The sequence below is a fragment of the Ictalurus punctatus genome, chromosome 24 (assembly GCF_001660625.3).
Source record: "Ictalurus punctatus breed USDA103 chromosome 24, Coco_2.0, whole genome shotgun sequence".
Lineage (NCBI taxonomy): Eukaryota > Metazoa > Chordata > Actinopteri > Siluriformes > Ictaluridae > Ictalurus > Ictalurus punctatus.
Window position 1 is genome coordinate 6,045,189 of NC_030439.2, and position 16,475 is coordinate 6,061,663.

General features: G+C 40.0%; 2 protein-coding genes across 2 annotated transcripts in view; both read right to left on the bottom strand.

The window, feature by feature from the left end:
- llgl1 (LLGL scribble cell polarity complex component 1) overlaps window positions 1–8,724 on the bottom strand; it is a 33,372-nt gene extending 24,648 nt beyond the window's left edge. The window contains exons 1-2 of the mRNA XM_017455084.3: window positions 8,460–8,724; window positions 6,313–6,410 (exon numbers count right to left, since the gene is read on the bottom strand). Coding sequence (XP_017310573.1) covers window positions 6,313–6,410; window positions 8,460–8,540 — 179 coding nt within the window. The 5' untranslated portion in view covers window positions 8,541–8,724. The remainder of the gene's footprint in view (window positions 1–6,312; window positions 6,411–8,459) is intronic.
- Window positions 8,725–10,554: 1,830 nt separating this feature from the next.
- The window catches only part of myo15aa (myosin XVAa), a 29,484-nt gene continuing 23,563 nt past the window's right edge, over window positions 10,555–16,475 (bottom strand). The window contains exons 54-66 of the mRNA XM_053675338.1: window positions 16,380–16,452; window positions 16,014–16,087; window positions 15,842–15,924; window positions 15,619–15,749; window positions 15,433–15,527; window positions 15,267–15,344; window positions 15,084–15,180; window positions 14,812–14,972; window positions 14,567–14,700; window positions 13,529–13,662; window positions 13,258–13,391; window positions 13,016–13,156; window positions 10,555–12,879 (exon numbers count right to left, since the gene is read on the bottom strand). Of these exons, the coding sequence (XP_053531313.1) occupies window positions 12,778–12,879; window positions 13,016–13,156; window positions 13,258–13,391; window positions 13,529–13,662; window positions 14,567–14,700; window positions 14,812–14,972; window positions 15,084–15,180; window positions 15,267–15,344; window positions 15,433–15,527; window positions 15,619–15,749; window positions 15,842–15,924; window positions 16,014–16,087; window positions 16,380–16,452 (1,437 nt within the window). The 3' untranslated portion in view covers window positions 10,555–12,777. The remainder of the gene's footprint in view (window positions 12,880–13,015; window positions 13,157–13,257; window positions 13,392–13,528; window positions 13,663–14,566; window positions 14,701–14,811; window positions 14,973–15,083; window positions 15,181–15,266; window positions 15,345–15,432; window positions 15,528–15,618; window positions 15,750–15,841; window positions 15,925–16,013; window positions 16,088–16,379; window positions 16,453–16,475) is intronic.

A 16,475-nucleotide genomic window follows, 5' to 3' on the forward strand; every position in this document is an offset into this window, starting at 1 on the left:
CCTCGCTGAACTGAACTCGAAGATCTTTTCAGTCCAGACAATAGTTTGCAATTTTGCAGTCGCACCCCTTCACACATGGAGACATACAGGAAGCTGGATTGCTCTGCCGTGGTGTTGAGGGTGGAGAGTGGAAGCGACTCCCTGAGGTGCAGTGAAAACAGCACTAGGAAGGCAATTTCCCTGCATTCCCCTGCACTGCTTACAGCTGTCTCAGTGCCGATTCCTCGAGCAGCTGAAACCAGCAGCACTTTCATTTTTCATTTGTTTCATGAATAACGTCATACTTTTTAACCATTTATAGTTGCGTTTAAATGTCGTAAAACACAACGTTGTGGTTACGTTACAGCAGTCGGTCCCTCACCGGCCTCTCTTCCCCACACACCCGCTCAAAATGAACACAATATGCAGTTCTGTTGCCAATTAACTGTAAAGCGCAGTCCTCTGTCCTACAGGCCTACTGACTTGACACTTGAGCAGCCCTCCATAAACATGAAATAAACATGTCCTTACAAAAAGCTTCACCACATCAATGCATGGTTTTCTTTGTTCAATAACAGCATGTTTCTATTTATTAGATTAGATTACGTGGAGCATCTGCCACAAGCGCCCCTCCAGGATTTCGCGATCGCAGAAACGAACGCAAAAAAATCAAGCAAACTCTGCAATAATCGGCTTGCCATTTATGAAAAATTACTCAATTAGTCAAAAATTACCCAATTCAATCGAATTTGGCCCAAGAAGTCATCACAACACGCATTCAGCCAAAGCTCTCTTCGATTCCCGCGTGTCAAACATGAGTATGGTTAAAAGGTCTCACTGACCAACAAACATCGCCGCATAATTTCACCAATTCAAGTAAAAGCAAAAAAAATCAAACATCTGAAAATCGCATCGCACATTTTGAAAAAAGCCGCAGCAAACTCGAGCACGTTTGGCCGCAAAAAAAAAAAACTCCTGAACGGATTGCCTGTATACGCGGTTACTATAGAAATGATTCATTTATTAGAATGAGTGCTTTAATAAAGCTGAGATTTGAATTACATCTGGCACTACGGTTACAGCTGTGCCGTTAAAGAACATTTATATCTAGCCGATCATATCTGAGAACGTAACAGAGCTGCGTTAGAAGAATCGTCATTTCATTAGCTAGCGTGTTAGCCAAACGGACAAAAAACTCATTCATGTGAATCATTAAGATTTCTTATGACTCTTTAGTAAAAGGTTGCTCTTAGCAGGAATGCGTTTTAAAAATAAACTCCGAGTTAAGATCTTTTAGTGCGACGAGTACTCTCACTGGTCTGTTACCGCTTGTTGATCGAGCACTGCGAGTTTTGAGCTGTACAGAATCACCACAAGTCGCCCAAAAAAAAAAAAATAATAATTAGAGCAAAACACCTCTTTGAGGTCTCGCAAAGTCCTTGTGGAGTAAATCTAAATATACAGGACGTGAGGAGTTAGGCAGACATTCTGGAGACGGAGACAAAAATGTGCAAACATGCTCCTTTAGAAAAGAGCAAACTCTCTTATGGGTGCGTGTTTAAAAACGCACGACGGGGTTGCACGGTTCCGAGCAAACAGTTATGGAAGACCAAAATTACATCGAATTAAATCGAAGGACGCAAATCAGATGGAAAGAGAGCTGATTAGTCTGTGGGCAAGAAATGACTTTTCGTTTTGGCACCGTCATAATCCACAGCAGACAAAGCACCGCTCTGACAGTTAAGCGACAGAAACGGCAGAGCAACGCTCGGAACTGGAAAGCAGCAGTGCATCCCAATTATCCGAGCTCTAGAGCGGTGGCCTTGGAAACCGTTTCAAAAGGCGCCTTCAGCGAGGCCAGGCCCGGGGCAAAGCCTCAGAAGAATCTCCTCTTACTGCAGAGGGTGAACTCTGGGCAAGTCAGCATACATTCTTTACGGGTGAACCCAGCTCCTCCAACAACCCCTCTGTTCCAGACATCTCATTACGTTCCATTCTCCCTCACTCCCCTACACACACACACACACACACACACAATTACAGAACAGTCCCCAGCCCTGTGCCTCAATGTGCGGTTGGAGCAAAAGCATGTTTATGAAGAGCAAAGCTCGTATTTCATAGTGTTTGCACAAATCCAAACCGAGCAACAACGACACAAACATCTCACTTAGACACTGGTCTACAGAGAGTGAGAAGACTCCTCTTCAGGGGCTCAATCCTCATCTGTTATCTGGATTGGACTGTTCATTAAATATGCTTCTAAACTTGCTTGTTCGCATGCACGTTCATGTGAATTGCTGAAAATTGCTATTGCGAGTTCCCTAATTCAGTATTTTCCAAGATCTGGTTATTCTGTGCTCTTGTCGAAAGAAAAACCTCACACCGTTTGAACAAGTCGCTTAGACCTTCCATGGAATTCACAATCCTCCATTAGGAAGAGACATTTTTCATTTGGATGTGAAAATGAGGATGAGAGACATATCGTCGTGGCCAGTCGCACATAAACGGAGGAGGACCGTTACTCATATTTTTAAAAGACTGGACGACACCTACTTAAATGGAGCACATTTAGCACAAATAACAGGAATTGGACATCCTGGTTTCAAGACTCCAGGTTAAGATTCCATCCCATTAACAAAAATATGCAAGAAAAACTTGTACGATCAGTGGGCGTTTCCTAATTCTTTAATTGTGCCTCTAAGTTTCCTTTCCTTGCTCCTTAGCGCCTCCCTCCAAGGAAGTAAAGAAAGGGTGCAAACAAGGACATGAGAATTCGAGCGCAAATAAGACGTATTGTATATAGAATTATTACGATAGATCTATTAATAACAATCTGCAAACACACAACACTGAATTAACCCCTCAGATCAAACATTATTGCACATGTACACCACAGGTCTTAACTTCACTTTCATCACTCTTTCTCCCTTGGACTTTCTTCCAAGGATTTTATTTCGACCCATTTAAGATTATTCGTTTTGTACAAAATGTAGAACTCGTACTTGTAGTTATTATTACTGTATCCAGCACCTTTTCATTCATATCTGCCCTCTCCAGGGAACGCAATCAAGACTACACTAATCGATTTCTCGAGTGCGCCGCAAGAACCAAGCTAGCCTGTTTGGAACGATCACGGATAGTAAATCTGGTATATTCACGTGGATTTGTTAAGCGATGTGCAAAGGATGACACGCCGCACATTTACGTACAATTCTGTAAGTCCAAGCAATAAGTCTACGCGAACACTGGATCTCATTTATCAAATCTTTTAGTAAAGCTGTGTGGAAATTTTTTTGCATAAGCCAAACTAAACTAAAATCTTCCTCCAGATTTAGAAACGTTTCAGAAACATTATACTTTATACTTGCGCGTATATCGATAACCCATGAAGTACAAAGCACATTCCTGACACAGCTCAAATGCATGTAGCGACACCCATAAAACTCTATAAAAGCTCAAGGGCAAAGACTGAGCACAAAATGGACTATCAGGGTAAAAGTGTAAAGACATACGTGGAAGTTATTTTGACTCACCTCTATGCCAGTAAAATATTTATTATTATTATTATTATTATTATTATTATTATTATTATTATCATCATCATCATCATCATCAACAAGCAAGCACTACATCTTCCGCCAGCTGGGGCATTTGTTTACGGCTTACAGCTATGTGTAGACGTACCAACCAGTCATCTGTTTATGTTTATTTTTCATATCGTGCAATTAATTCTAATAATTTTTTTTTTTCCCACAAGTTTGATGGAGACTTAAACCCTCTGGAAAAAGGCATGTGCTAAATGCTGTAAATATTATTATTATTATTATAAATTCAAAAAGCAATTTAATCTCAACAGAATACTCCAGATTTAAAAGTGCACTAATCCATGCAAAATTATATAACTTGAAGTCGAGGTTGTCTTCTTATGTGTAAATTTACACACGCTCAGGAGCACGAGTAGGACATGAATATTTTTCTGAATTTACGGGGTTTTCACGAATACCAGCTTTCTGGAGTAAATGCGCTTTTTTTTTTCTTTTTTTTTTTTTCCGCAGCCCAAAATCAGATAAACATTGTATAGTTCTTATCTAGTTTTGATTATGCCATCTTCATCAGCAGCTGAGAACAAAGCCAGATCATGTGATATTTATCTAAGGTTCAGGGTGATGGCGAGATGGTTGAAGGAAGGAATTCATGGGTTCCCGCTGTCTAACCAACTCAAGATGGACTCCAGACAAACTGTGCAGGACGACTCTACTCTTTACCTGATAAAGCCGAAAGTAGCACACGTCGGTGTCAAAAGCCGGCTGTGGTTCTATTATTAAAATGCTGAACAGAACAAACGTCAATCATTTTTTTTAGGAAACAAAAATAGTTTGAGGGCCAAACGTAAACACGTATTAGATAACATTCCACAGCTGGCATACTTTACTTTCTGAAAGCTATTCAGAAGCACGAGTTATAAAGGCATTGACGCCCCAAGCTGTGAAACAGAGTGACTTTTCAGAGATCTTTCATGGCTGATCCCGTCACTCACATGTCTGCCACCACGACACCCCTGTGTGTACCCAGACTAGACAGATGAAACGCTACTGAAACTAAACTACGTATTATCTAACTTCAGAACAGCCTCTTCCTTTTCCACCTTTCAACCTCGCTCGCCACTCTCCTCCCCGATTCCCATTCAGAGACAGCGGTTTGATTGTGTTCAGGATAGTTGGATGACGCTCACAGAGGCGAGCAGAGCTCAGTGAGTGAGTCAGGGCTTCAGAGTCAGCCTCTTGGATCAGCTGTGCCTGATAGTACCAGCCTCCTTTAACCACTCCTCAGTGCGACTCAAAGATCTGCACTGTGTGCATGATGCCCAGCGCTGTAAGGGCTCGGAAAGAAGGGCACACATTCTGTATCCGTGCCTCGCCTGCCCCAGATGAAAGCAGGACGAATAAAAACAAATGTCAGAGAATGTCTCCACAATTCCTTCTCTGCTGTTTAGCCCGGTCAAAGCAGCCAGATAAATCACAGGCTGCTAAAGGAGTCTCCAGCTCTACAGTCTGATAGCAGTAATTACACCCTCCTAAACATTCCTTTACCCCAGAGCATGGTCATGTCCAACATAATCAACTCTAAAGAATTCAAACCAGAAAAAAGAAAAGAAAAAAGAAAGAAACATTAACTGTGGGGATACTTCTAAACCAGTTTTCAATGCTTTCGGCACAATATGAACCACTGTTTCAACACAATGGGAACAGGGAGAGACTTCGGTCTCGCTTCCTAAATGCCAAAACTATTACAGCAAAAAATGTCTCGCACACGAACTGAAAAAAAAAAAGAAAAGAAATCTCTGTAGTTAAGCGACATAAAAACTCAACGTACATGTACCTCTGTCCCGATTAGAGGAACCCCTCACCCTGAAACACATTACATAATACACTGAAATATGCGAGATCTGGTTAGCGATTCTGGTGCCAACTGTTTGTTTGGTGTTGTAGTTCGCGTGTGCAATTACAATGGCGTTTATTACGAGACATAAGGGATAACGGTCGGGTTTCGCTGTTCGATCCTAAAACAAAAAGAGAAAGAGCCTCTTTTCTCACACTATTGCCCGGTGACATTCGACGCCATATTAAAAAAATAAATAAATAAATCGACACAGAAGAATTAGGGATCGAGTCCAAAACATTGCAGTCAAAGTCCCACGCAATGCAGCAATACAACGCAGTTGCAGCAGAGGCCCAGACAGCGATGGACAAGATGACGAGCATGATGTCGATGGCGGTATTGGCGTGAGAGTTAAAGATTTGGAACCCTTCGTGTTTGAATAGAGTGTATAGATGAAAAGGAGAGAACGCTAGACAGATTAAAGCACTGCTGCATCACTCTTTTTAGGTAGACATGAATCCCACTAGTGCTATTATCAGCAGTGGGCAATGCAGGAAACGGTTAACCAAAGAAAACCAAATCTGTCCGTTTTTAAACCTTAAAAAAAAAAAAAAAAAAAAAAAAAAAAAAGGGCAACTCAGAATTTCATGCAAGTTGCAAGTTGATGATTCAAGATTTTTCCTTTAAGACCCGTGTAAACGTTGGGTGCATGATCAAAGAGAGCATGCTGCAGCAGTTTATTTATTGCTACATATCCGAACAGCAGTAGAGTGAAAGTGATTTCTTCAGGCACGTTTTACATCATTCCATATTCATTAACGCCTCCTTTCCACAAAGCTTCACAAAAATTATTAGTGTTTTTTTTAATAAAAGGTAACCGAACTGATGACATACATCAACACCTCACAGACACACATCATATTAGAACGCATATTTCCTGCTTGAAAAGGATACACTTTGATGGCTCCTGATTTAGTTCCAATGGTCATTAGTTGCAGTTTGGGGTCATAGGCCAGAGCGCTCGGCTGATTGGGGAATCCGTGCTCGACAGTCTGTATGGAAGGAAGAGGAAACGTACACGTTTCATTTCATGCACATGAAACTCTCTCATTCGGACATCTGTTTATACTCCGCCGCGAGACACGGCAAAATAAACTTAAGGAAATCAATTGCAAACAAAAGCAGACTTTCCGTTTTTAATGACTATTAAAGCAAAACATTGCATAATCACATATAGAACACATTCCAAACAGAAGGACAATTTCCCAGCGAAACACAATAATTGCACAAGATTAAATACGTAAATATGCCCCTGATAACTTAGTCTCTAAACAATCACTACATTTACACGCACATCAATTTTCCGATATTAAATCGGAATTTGGCAATATTTTAATTATCACCGAGTCACGTCAATACCGTAACTCGATTCAGAATAAGACAATATTCTGATCCTCACCCGTGGAATATGCCTGCTTTAATCTGTAATTTGTTGCACGTGAACACCTTACTCAGAAAATCTACTGAAAGGAGATATAAGGAACTGAGGGTGAACAAAATACATATGCTTAGCTGTAGGCTAGGTATTTAAGCATAGCAACTACTTACAACTACCACGTATACAGGAATATCCCAATGTCCGTATGAATATAAACACCGTATTCGGAATACAATACGCCGCAACCCGAATACAGAGCTTAATCGGAATATGATCCGCACGTAAACGTAGTCAATGACGTAGAACCTGCATGCGATACCTAATCATGCACTTATGTGTGATGGGAAGAAAGATGAAATAAGGATACATTTATAAATGCGGAATTTATACGTTTCTGTAAAGCTGCTTTGCGACAGCGGCTATCGTTAAAAACGCTACACAAAAAAAATAAATAAATTTGAAATGGAAATGACAGCGTGACACCATAGGATCGTCCCTATTACACCCAGCATCCCAGTGCTACAGGGAGAACAGACAGCGCACTCTTTTCATGCACAGTTTTAGATTTGATCTCTCTGATGTGATTAATGACCTGGGGCACTCTGGACTGCATGCATCACTTCTGAAAATCTTCTGATTATATGATTCATAGTTTGTATTGTGACGAGTGTTTTGGCTTACAAGCATTTGTGTTTAGTGTTGTGCATGTGTGTTTTACAGTATTTATTCCAGTTAAAGCACTTGTGGCTCTCCCTGTTCTTCCCACAACTATGTTGCATTTGTTTTCGTTCAGCTGGTGGGGAAACAGCTATTAGATCAGTCTCTTGTAAATCATCTTAATTAAAATCACAGGAGTAAATGACACATGTAAAAGCCCTATATACACACACACACACACACACATATATATATATATATATATATATATATATATATATATATATATATATATATATATATATATATATATATATATATATATATATATATATATATATAAAAATAAAAGAAACATTGCCAGTTCAGAGGCTGTAAACTGTTCTTTAATAGGTCATATAATGGCCAATGGAGCTAGAAATCAGACTGAGTCTGATTATATAATAATAAGGCAAAGTAGTGGGGTGGTCTGTGGTTCTAGTTCAGCTCAGGTGGTAGAAATGTACACACCACCTTCTATTGTGTGCAGCTATAATATGACTTCAGCTTTTTGGCATTCAAAGCCTAGTCAGGCGATTGATATGCAAATTAGCCCCAGATAATAGTTTCTGCTTCTTTTTTCTTTTTTAAAGCCATAAGCAATAAGGACGATTTAATGCTTGAATTAGTTGCAAGATCACATGTTAGAGGATGAATACATACATTTTAGCTGGGAACATTAGTGGCTGGTTTTGTTTGTTTGTTAGTTTCCAAATAAATAAATAAATAAAGGAAACAAAAGCAAACTGTATTGCAGGAGTACAAACCCTCTGAGTCTGTTATCTTGTAACTGTTTTATAAAGTTGAATGAAAATGTTGAGCAGCCGCATTTGGATCATTTCTCTCCAAGCACAACATTTTTCTGAGCTGGAGCAACACAATAACCAGCAGCTGTGAGGTTCTCATGGATATTTCCACCGCATGCTCAGTGCGCGTGAGGAAAAGCCCACCCGGTGGCAACACGTACCTTATTGAATGCAAAAAGGTCCTGTTTGACTTTCTCCCTCTGAGGGTCATTGCCCTGTCGCCTGAACCGAAATTTCATCATCCTGTATCCGGGACAGTTTATCCAAACCGCGGCCGGGAAATCACGCTCGAGTCTGAATCAGTGCAAAGCAGAAAATCAGTTCCCATGCGGACGCGCGAGACCCCGTTTATACCCAGCAGCTGCTCGTTAAAGGCGCGCGCGGATACTCTGCTCCGCCGTGTGTGGATGCAGTTTGAGCACAGGGCAAGTTCTCAGGAATCACCGAGCGAACAGCCAATCAGCGCGCAGGAAAATCTGACCTATCTGCTAGTCCACGCCCACAACGCACAACCAAAACAAGGACTGGATCAATTCGGACGGGGTTTTCCCTTAAAGTCCCAATGAAATCAAACCTGAAATTCTTCGCCTTTCAGTATGAATATACTCACCTTAAGGTTATCTATAAAGCTCATGCGCTCCAAAACAATGACAAAATTCACATTTAGAAGGTACACGCGTTCAAAATGTACACTCTCTCTCTCTCTCTCTACCACGATCAACAGTTTTGATGACATCATCCTGCACTTCAGCGGCTCATCAGATTTTCTGTCCAATCAAATGCTCTGTAGAATCTGAAGCGTCCCGCCCTCAACATTATAAAAATATCTGGTGCTCACTGTCAAGTTTGGCTTAGCCCAGGCTGTGAGGTAAGCTAAACGCTATTAGATATTTAGAAAGGGGGAGGAGCTATTCAGTATGTCCCGCCCTAACTTCCTGTTTTGGTGGAAATTATGTCAACACATTGAATAACACTGTGTTTCAAGGCATTTCACAGGAACTTTAACGCTCATTCGAATAATCAGTCACGAGCCAATTAAATCACATGACAGTTTCGCTAGTCACCAAATAGAATAAAATATCAAAAGAGAGTTTCAATAAGCTTTTTTTTTTTCACTTTTTATTGCATCCTTTTAAGATTATAACTCCTCATACTGTAAAAGATGATCCCAATTAACTCTTGGACGATATTCTACGAACTTAAGATAACATAACATGTGTCCCATAACATGTGTTCTCCATATCAGATTTAAGCAGTATCACACTAGCAAGAGAGTTGTTATAGTAAGTATCAGCGCGGTTGTGAATAATCCTATTCGGTATAACTGTACAATGATTGCGAGTGTGATTTACGCAATATCACACAAGCAAGAATGCAGTTATACTGAAAAGCGACATGGCTGTGATTCGGCGTAGGCACAAGCCGCAGGCTGAGTGTTGTAGCTAATCATAGCCGTGCCGATATTCAGTAAAATCGTACTCTTGCTCGTGCGATATGGCGTGTTGGTTAGCTGGCTATACATTGATTGGGAAAATAGTGATGCTGGGGAAATTGACATACCTTCATCCTTTTCATTTAACAAGCTTTCATCCATCCATCCTCTACCACTTACTCCTTTTTCAGGATTACTGGGAACCTGGAGCCTATTCCAGGGAGCATCAGGCTACACCCTGGACGGGGTGCCAATCCATCGCAGGGCACAATCAAACAAACATACCCTATACACTTTGGACATGCCATGTCTTTGGACTGGGGGAGGAAACCAGAGTACCCAGAGGAAACCCCCACAGCACAGGGAGAACATGCAAACTCCACACACACAGGACCCCAGCGGGACTTGAACCCCAGACCCTGGAGGCGTGACGCGAATGTGCTAACCACTAAGCCACCGAGCTTTCGTATTTATCTTAAAAGTTATATTCATGAAAAATGTATCATTTGCCATGTCCGCTCCTTATGTTGTTAACTCTACTGTAATAACAGTATTGAAATAGAAAGTGGAATTTTACATGATGAACACAGACAAGCGGAGTGATACACAGTGAAATGTCCCAGTGAGGTTATAGGAAATATAGACACGCTTGGAACACCGCTCAACCAATTAAATTAGTGGATCGGAACGGTTGTAATTGCTTAAACACTTCTATATACAAAAAAAAGAATATTGAGTAAACATTTCAGACACAGTATGACCAATTATTTTGTTTTATTTTTGCTCCACCGATGAAAATAGTTATCAAAGAAGCAACAGCTGGATAGAGTATTGCACGTTGGCATGCCTTCTGTTGGTGTTTTTTAGGTGAGTGTCATAGCAGTGTTCACACTCTGAAATTGTAAAATAATAATAATAAATAAATGAATAAATAAATAAATACATTTTAAGGATGTGAGATTTTTGTCTGCAACAGCAAAGTTGGGATGAAAAATCATACCATTGATTTGCTGTGAAGAAAAAAGGAGCTGTTGAAATTAAGCAGTATTTCCCCCCTTACGCCATGCCCCGCTCTTTATTTAAACGTGGTACAATGAATTTTGTTGGCTATTTATTGGAGGCAAAGAACTTTTTATTCCTGAATTTTCCATCATCCAAGTTGACATTATTTATAGGTCTACTTGTTTTGGAATTTTTGAGGTTCGGATAACTCACACCCCCACTTTCATTTACCGATTTATCCTGGTCAGGGTCATGGTGGATCTGCAGCCTATCCCAGGAACACTGGGTGTCAGGCGGGAATACACCATAGATGGGACAAAAATCCATCGCAGACGTTTGGAAGAATCCCATTTTTTCAAGTGACTAGTCAAACAGGCTAATAAATATCCATCCATACATACATTTTCCATACCACTTATCCTACACAGGGTCATGGGGTAGCCTGGAGCCTATCCCAGGGAACTCGGGCACAAGGCAGGGGACATCCTGGGATGGGGTGCTAACCCACCGTAGGGCACAATCCCAGTCACACCCATTCACACAAAACAGACAATTTGGAAATGCCTTTGCCATGTCTTTGGACTTGGAGAGGAAACCAGCGTACCCAGAGGAACCCGACAACCCCAGAGGTGCGAGGCCAACGTGCTAACCACTAAGCCACCATACCACATGCTAATAAATATAAGAAATCAATAATAAATATAATAACTTTGAGTGAGTTCCACCACTGTAACAGTATTTTTTTAAATCATAGATCGCTGGGGGATCCCCGGACCACACATTGAGACCCGCTGCTCTAATAACGTTTTTCCTCTAAACCTGGTGGCATCAGAATTCTTACATTTTCAATATAAATTTACTATGTCGCAGAAATTTATTTAGAATCTGATAGCTTGTAATTAGCGATTAAATGAACTATTTTGGCAAAGATAAATGATACAATGAGCCCTTTAAACAAGGAAAATGAACACATTTTTTAAATAATCAAATGTATAGAGAAGTTAATAATTGCTTTCATTGTGAAACCACAGTTTACATGTTTGAAATGAAAAGCATTTCTCTGTAAAGCAGTGTGAAAATGTATTACACGTTCATTAGTATTATCACCAATATGCCATGATAAATTAAAATACAGAAGCTCAGCTTCACTCGCAGTTCATTTACCTGCCCACATTTACCCCTGCTTGTAAACATATTAAACACTATAATGGTCTCATGCTGTATTCCTGTGGATTTTTTTTTTTTAATCAATTGTATTTTTAAAAAAGCACACAAATGCATTAATTACTCTACATGTTAACCACATTGTAAAGTGCAAATAATTTAGAACACAATTCAGCAGTAGAAAAATGGCATACTTTATAAAAAAAAAAAAAAAAAAAAATCGTATTCAATTGTGCTACGCTTTAGAGTTTGAAAATGTTACATCACAGTCCTTGTGGTCATATGAAATGAATTTCTTCAACATGTTTTGAGAGGTAGTCGTGATATTTAAAACCATGGAATCCTGCTCAGCCGTAGAGTAGACACTTGGAAATAGTTTTTGGTAAATGTGAACATTGTTATAATGAGGTTAAATTTGGTCAAATTCCAGTTTGATGTAATATGTTAACAAAAACATGTTGAAATGTTGATAACTTCGACAAAATAGACTTCATGTGAAAACTATAATGGTTACACAACTGCACTTTTTGACCATGTAGTACACAGTTATAGAAGGGAATTGTTTATAATCACACTGATCGTTGTCACCCAGATGAGGACGTGTTCCCTTCTGAGCCTCTCAAGGTCGCTTCCTCGTGTCATCTCAGGGAGTTTTTCCTTGCCACTGTCACCTCTGGCTTGCTCATCGGGGATACATTAATTAATTTAAAATCGATATCCTGAATTGATATATTTCTGTAAAGCTGCTTTTGTGGCAATGTCCATTGTTAAAAGTGCTATACATATAAAATTGAATTGAACGTTATCTGAAAGAAAGGCTTGAATAACACTATCTCTTTTGATGAGACAATGAATAGTTTGATGTGCTGTTTGAAGGCATATTAAAGAAGTGTGATCTCGCTGGGAGGCAGAGTTAGTCTCTTCTCTCGCACGGACAGCATGTTGTCCATGTGCATGGCGATGACACGGCACAGCTCCAGACTCTGCAAGTCACACGTACAAGCATCTTTCAGTACTCAGAAAACTGGCTGAGAAAAGTACGCTTAAAAAGTACCATGGAATCCTTTCTCCAAATTATATATTTTCTAATGTAGCAAATTCAATGTCCACATCTCATACCTGATCTACTTGTAGTTGTGTGATGCGCTGAGATGTTAGATCCCCCAGCATTATCTCTACGTAAGGGTAACTGGAGCCAGCTACAGGCCTCTGTGTCCGCGTAGACTGCACCTCTTTCAGGGGGAACTTCACCATCAGCTCCTGGAGAATAGTAGGGCATCCATTTATGAATTATTTACTTCTTTTTTTTAACAATAATAGGTCCATTTCCATAGAAATCAAAATCTTGTATTTTTACTTACGTGTGTGTCTTTGTTCAGAAAGTTCAAGCCATTTTGATTGACAGCTAGTATGCAGGGGCAGTCTATAGAACTGTTACTGCTGCTTTGTATATAGAAGAATGAGGAGCCAAACATGGGCAAAACACTTACAAGCCCTATAGTCACAAAGTATAGAAAAGTTGTTATCAGTACATGGTTCACATAGTGAACACTCACATTCATGCTCTCTTATCTAGTTAATGTTCTCTATTGCAAATGCTGTAGATACTGTACAACAAAGAAAACTCCTCACCCAGGAACTGGGCTCTGGCCTGATGGGGGCTCAGTGCCTGGACTTGCTGCATGTTTTGGGTCACCAAGTTCAACCACTGTTGGGAAGGCTGTAGTCCATACAGAGGGACAGGGATGCAGTCTTGGACCTCATGGCTTTAGCAGCATGAAGAGACAATAGGCATTATTGGAAAGAGGAGTATTTCAGTATAATTACAGAGAGAGAGAGAGAGAGGGAGAGAGAGAGGGAGGGAGACTACCAAGTTTGTGTGATGGTGGCTCATAAATGCAAAGCACAACTTCAAAACCAAAAACGCAACAGCAAACAGCTCACGTCAGCCTGAGAGCTCATGAAAAACGTTGATCTGGATGATATTTACTGCAAGGGCGAAGAGTAAAGATGAGTCTACTCGTGCTTCTTATGTGTACTTATTTTTATCATTGATATGATGTGATTTTAGATATGCTGTCAACTGCATTAACAGTGCTAAAAACCTGCCTAAAGGAAGCTGAGGTTTAGAAGAAAGTATCACTCCTCGCTTTAATAACAACAGTAACTTCACATTAAAATGTGTTCACTGGGGTAACTAGATAATAGACTGCAATTCTTTTTTTTTTCTTTGTGATAGTTATTCATCGTGTACAATTACCAGCAAGCAGGTTATGTTCAATAAGGACCTATCTGTTGATGTGTTTCTGAACTTCTACAGGGTTCCCATACATAGGGGGAAATTAGCACTTTTTAGCAGAATGTTTTCCAAAATTTTTCATATTTAGTTTATATTATTATATATATATTGTTTTCAGATAGCCTTTGAGAACGCCTTTGAGAAAAGAAGAACGTACTGAAGTCGTCCTCATGGCTGGTTGGGAAGCTGTTGCAAAGCTGCGATGGAACATCCACTGACGAAGTGACAACCGACGTGGTCTGGCAAACCCTATGAATGGAGACTTTTGGGACACCCTGTGGTTGTTTTTGGTTTTGCTGTCGTGGTTTGTTTTGCACTCACAGCACACTGTAATGTGTTGCATAGATTAGAGTTCATGAGTGTAGAATTACAGGCTTGGAAGAGAGATGGTGTCCTTGGCGCGATGTTGCAGGGCAGCTAGTTTTGACACCTGCTGAAGCTGCTGTTCGCTAAGCCTGCCCTGTGACACAACATTCAGAAGTGATTTTAAATAATCCGGGGTAACCTGTGGAACAAATAAAGATGTGAGACAGACAGACATTAATAAGCAATACATATAAAAAATACTAATGTTGTTGTATTTTAGAAAAGCAGTGTGGTTTGACATATACAGTACCTGATTGTAATGCATGGTGACTCCAAGCTCGCTATCGAATTTTAGTGGCTGATTCCAGATCACTCTTCTAAACCACAGGTTGTAGTTGCTATCAATAAGCTCTGCTTCTGTGGTGACATCCAAGATGTACTCCCTTTTGCTCAGTGGCTGAACATTCTGACCTACAGATTCACAGGTTCCTGTTATCAATCAAATGGGCCACATTCTTTTCACCCACTTGGTCAGTAAAAATTCATTGTTCCAGTGGTGTCCATTGGTAAATACATTCTCACCTCTGTTTGTGACGAGAAATACAGCATATTCATCCATTCCCTCCATGCTGTGTAGACCCATCTCATAGCATAGCTCTTCAATGGCATCCAGAACAACCTACATATGACAGTCCTTATAGATCAAGCACCTGGTTGACATAATCTAACTTTTAATTTAATTAATGTGGAAAAAGGACAACTCACTGAGCAGGTCTTAATTTTTAGATGACGCTCAATTCCACCTGGTAGAAGAAATAGCTGCCGTTTGGAGCTCCTGCTGGCCTAGAGTGGTCAGGAAGATGAAAAGATCTAAGTAAGGATAGGAACACCACCACTGCTGATTAATTATTAAATGGATAAAATAACTTACCATCATCGCCTTTAGTTCCATGGTGTTAGGGTGTTTATTGCGGCCACCATATTGGAACGTCTTCCTTAAGTTCTGTTCGCAAGCTTTGGCGATGCCTGGAAAAAAATCGAGGACCTTGATGCAATTGATGCAATTTTTTAAAGATCTGTGCATCCTCATCAAGATTCGGCTATAACAGTACTGTACCTTGGTATTGTACCCCTGGACCTGCACATGCATCTTGAAGGTATTTCAATAGGTAGGGCTTCAGTACTTCTGAACATCGGTAGTATGCTGTAAGGATGTACAGGATCCTCCAGCCTCTCTGACAACTGTCTCTGAGCAACACAGTAAAAGAAGTCTAATGTCAACATTACCAGACACATTGCATTCATGATATATTATAAAATAAGGAACCGTGAGATGGTACGTTTTGGAACTGGTGTTTTCGGTGATCTGTTTGAGGACCTGGCAGTACGCTTCATCTCTCAGTAAACCATATTCGCCAGTAAGCTGCAACAGAAATGTCATTTATTTTAACCGAGACAATGCGTCTCTTTACTTAAAGGTTAACAAAAATTCTAATAGGATTACTTGGGTACCCTTAGTATGGTGCTGATGATGTCTTGCTCAGTTTGGCCTTTGATTGGGGAGTCCCCCATGAACTTCATTATAGCTAGAAAAAGCATAGTTGGAGATAGAAATGTATGTATCGGATCCGAATATCTATTTCCTGATGTATAAACATCAAACAATTATAGTATAATTAATCTTTTAATTACAATTCAGAACACAGTGTCAAACATTAAAATACGATATTCAGATCCAACTATAATGAGCAACGTTCAGCATGAGTAAGAATCATTTTATTCCATGCAATTTAATTTTTCAAGTGATTTGAATTTCATTAATAAGTGCATGCACTTTCATAACGACAAAGGTTAAGACTATGAAAGTCTCTCACTTACCCAAGAAAATGTCTGCAGCAACTTTGTTCATGTTTTCATCAGTAAACTCAATCAAGGACTCTTGGATAGGAGACTGTTTAACACACCAAATACAAC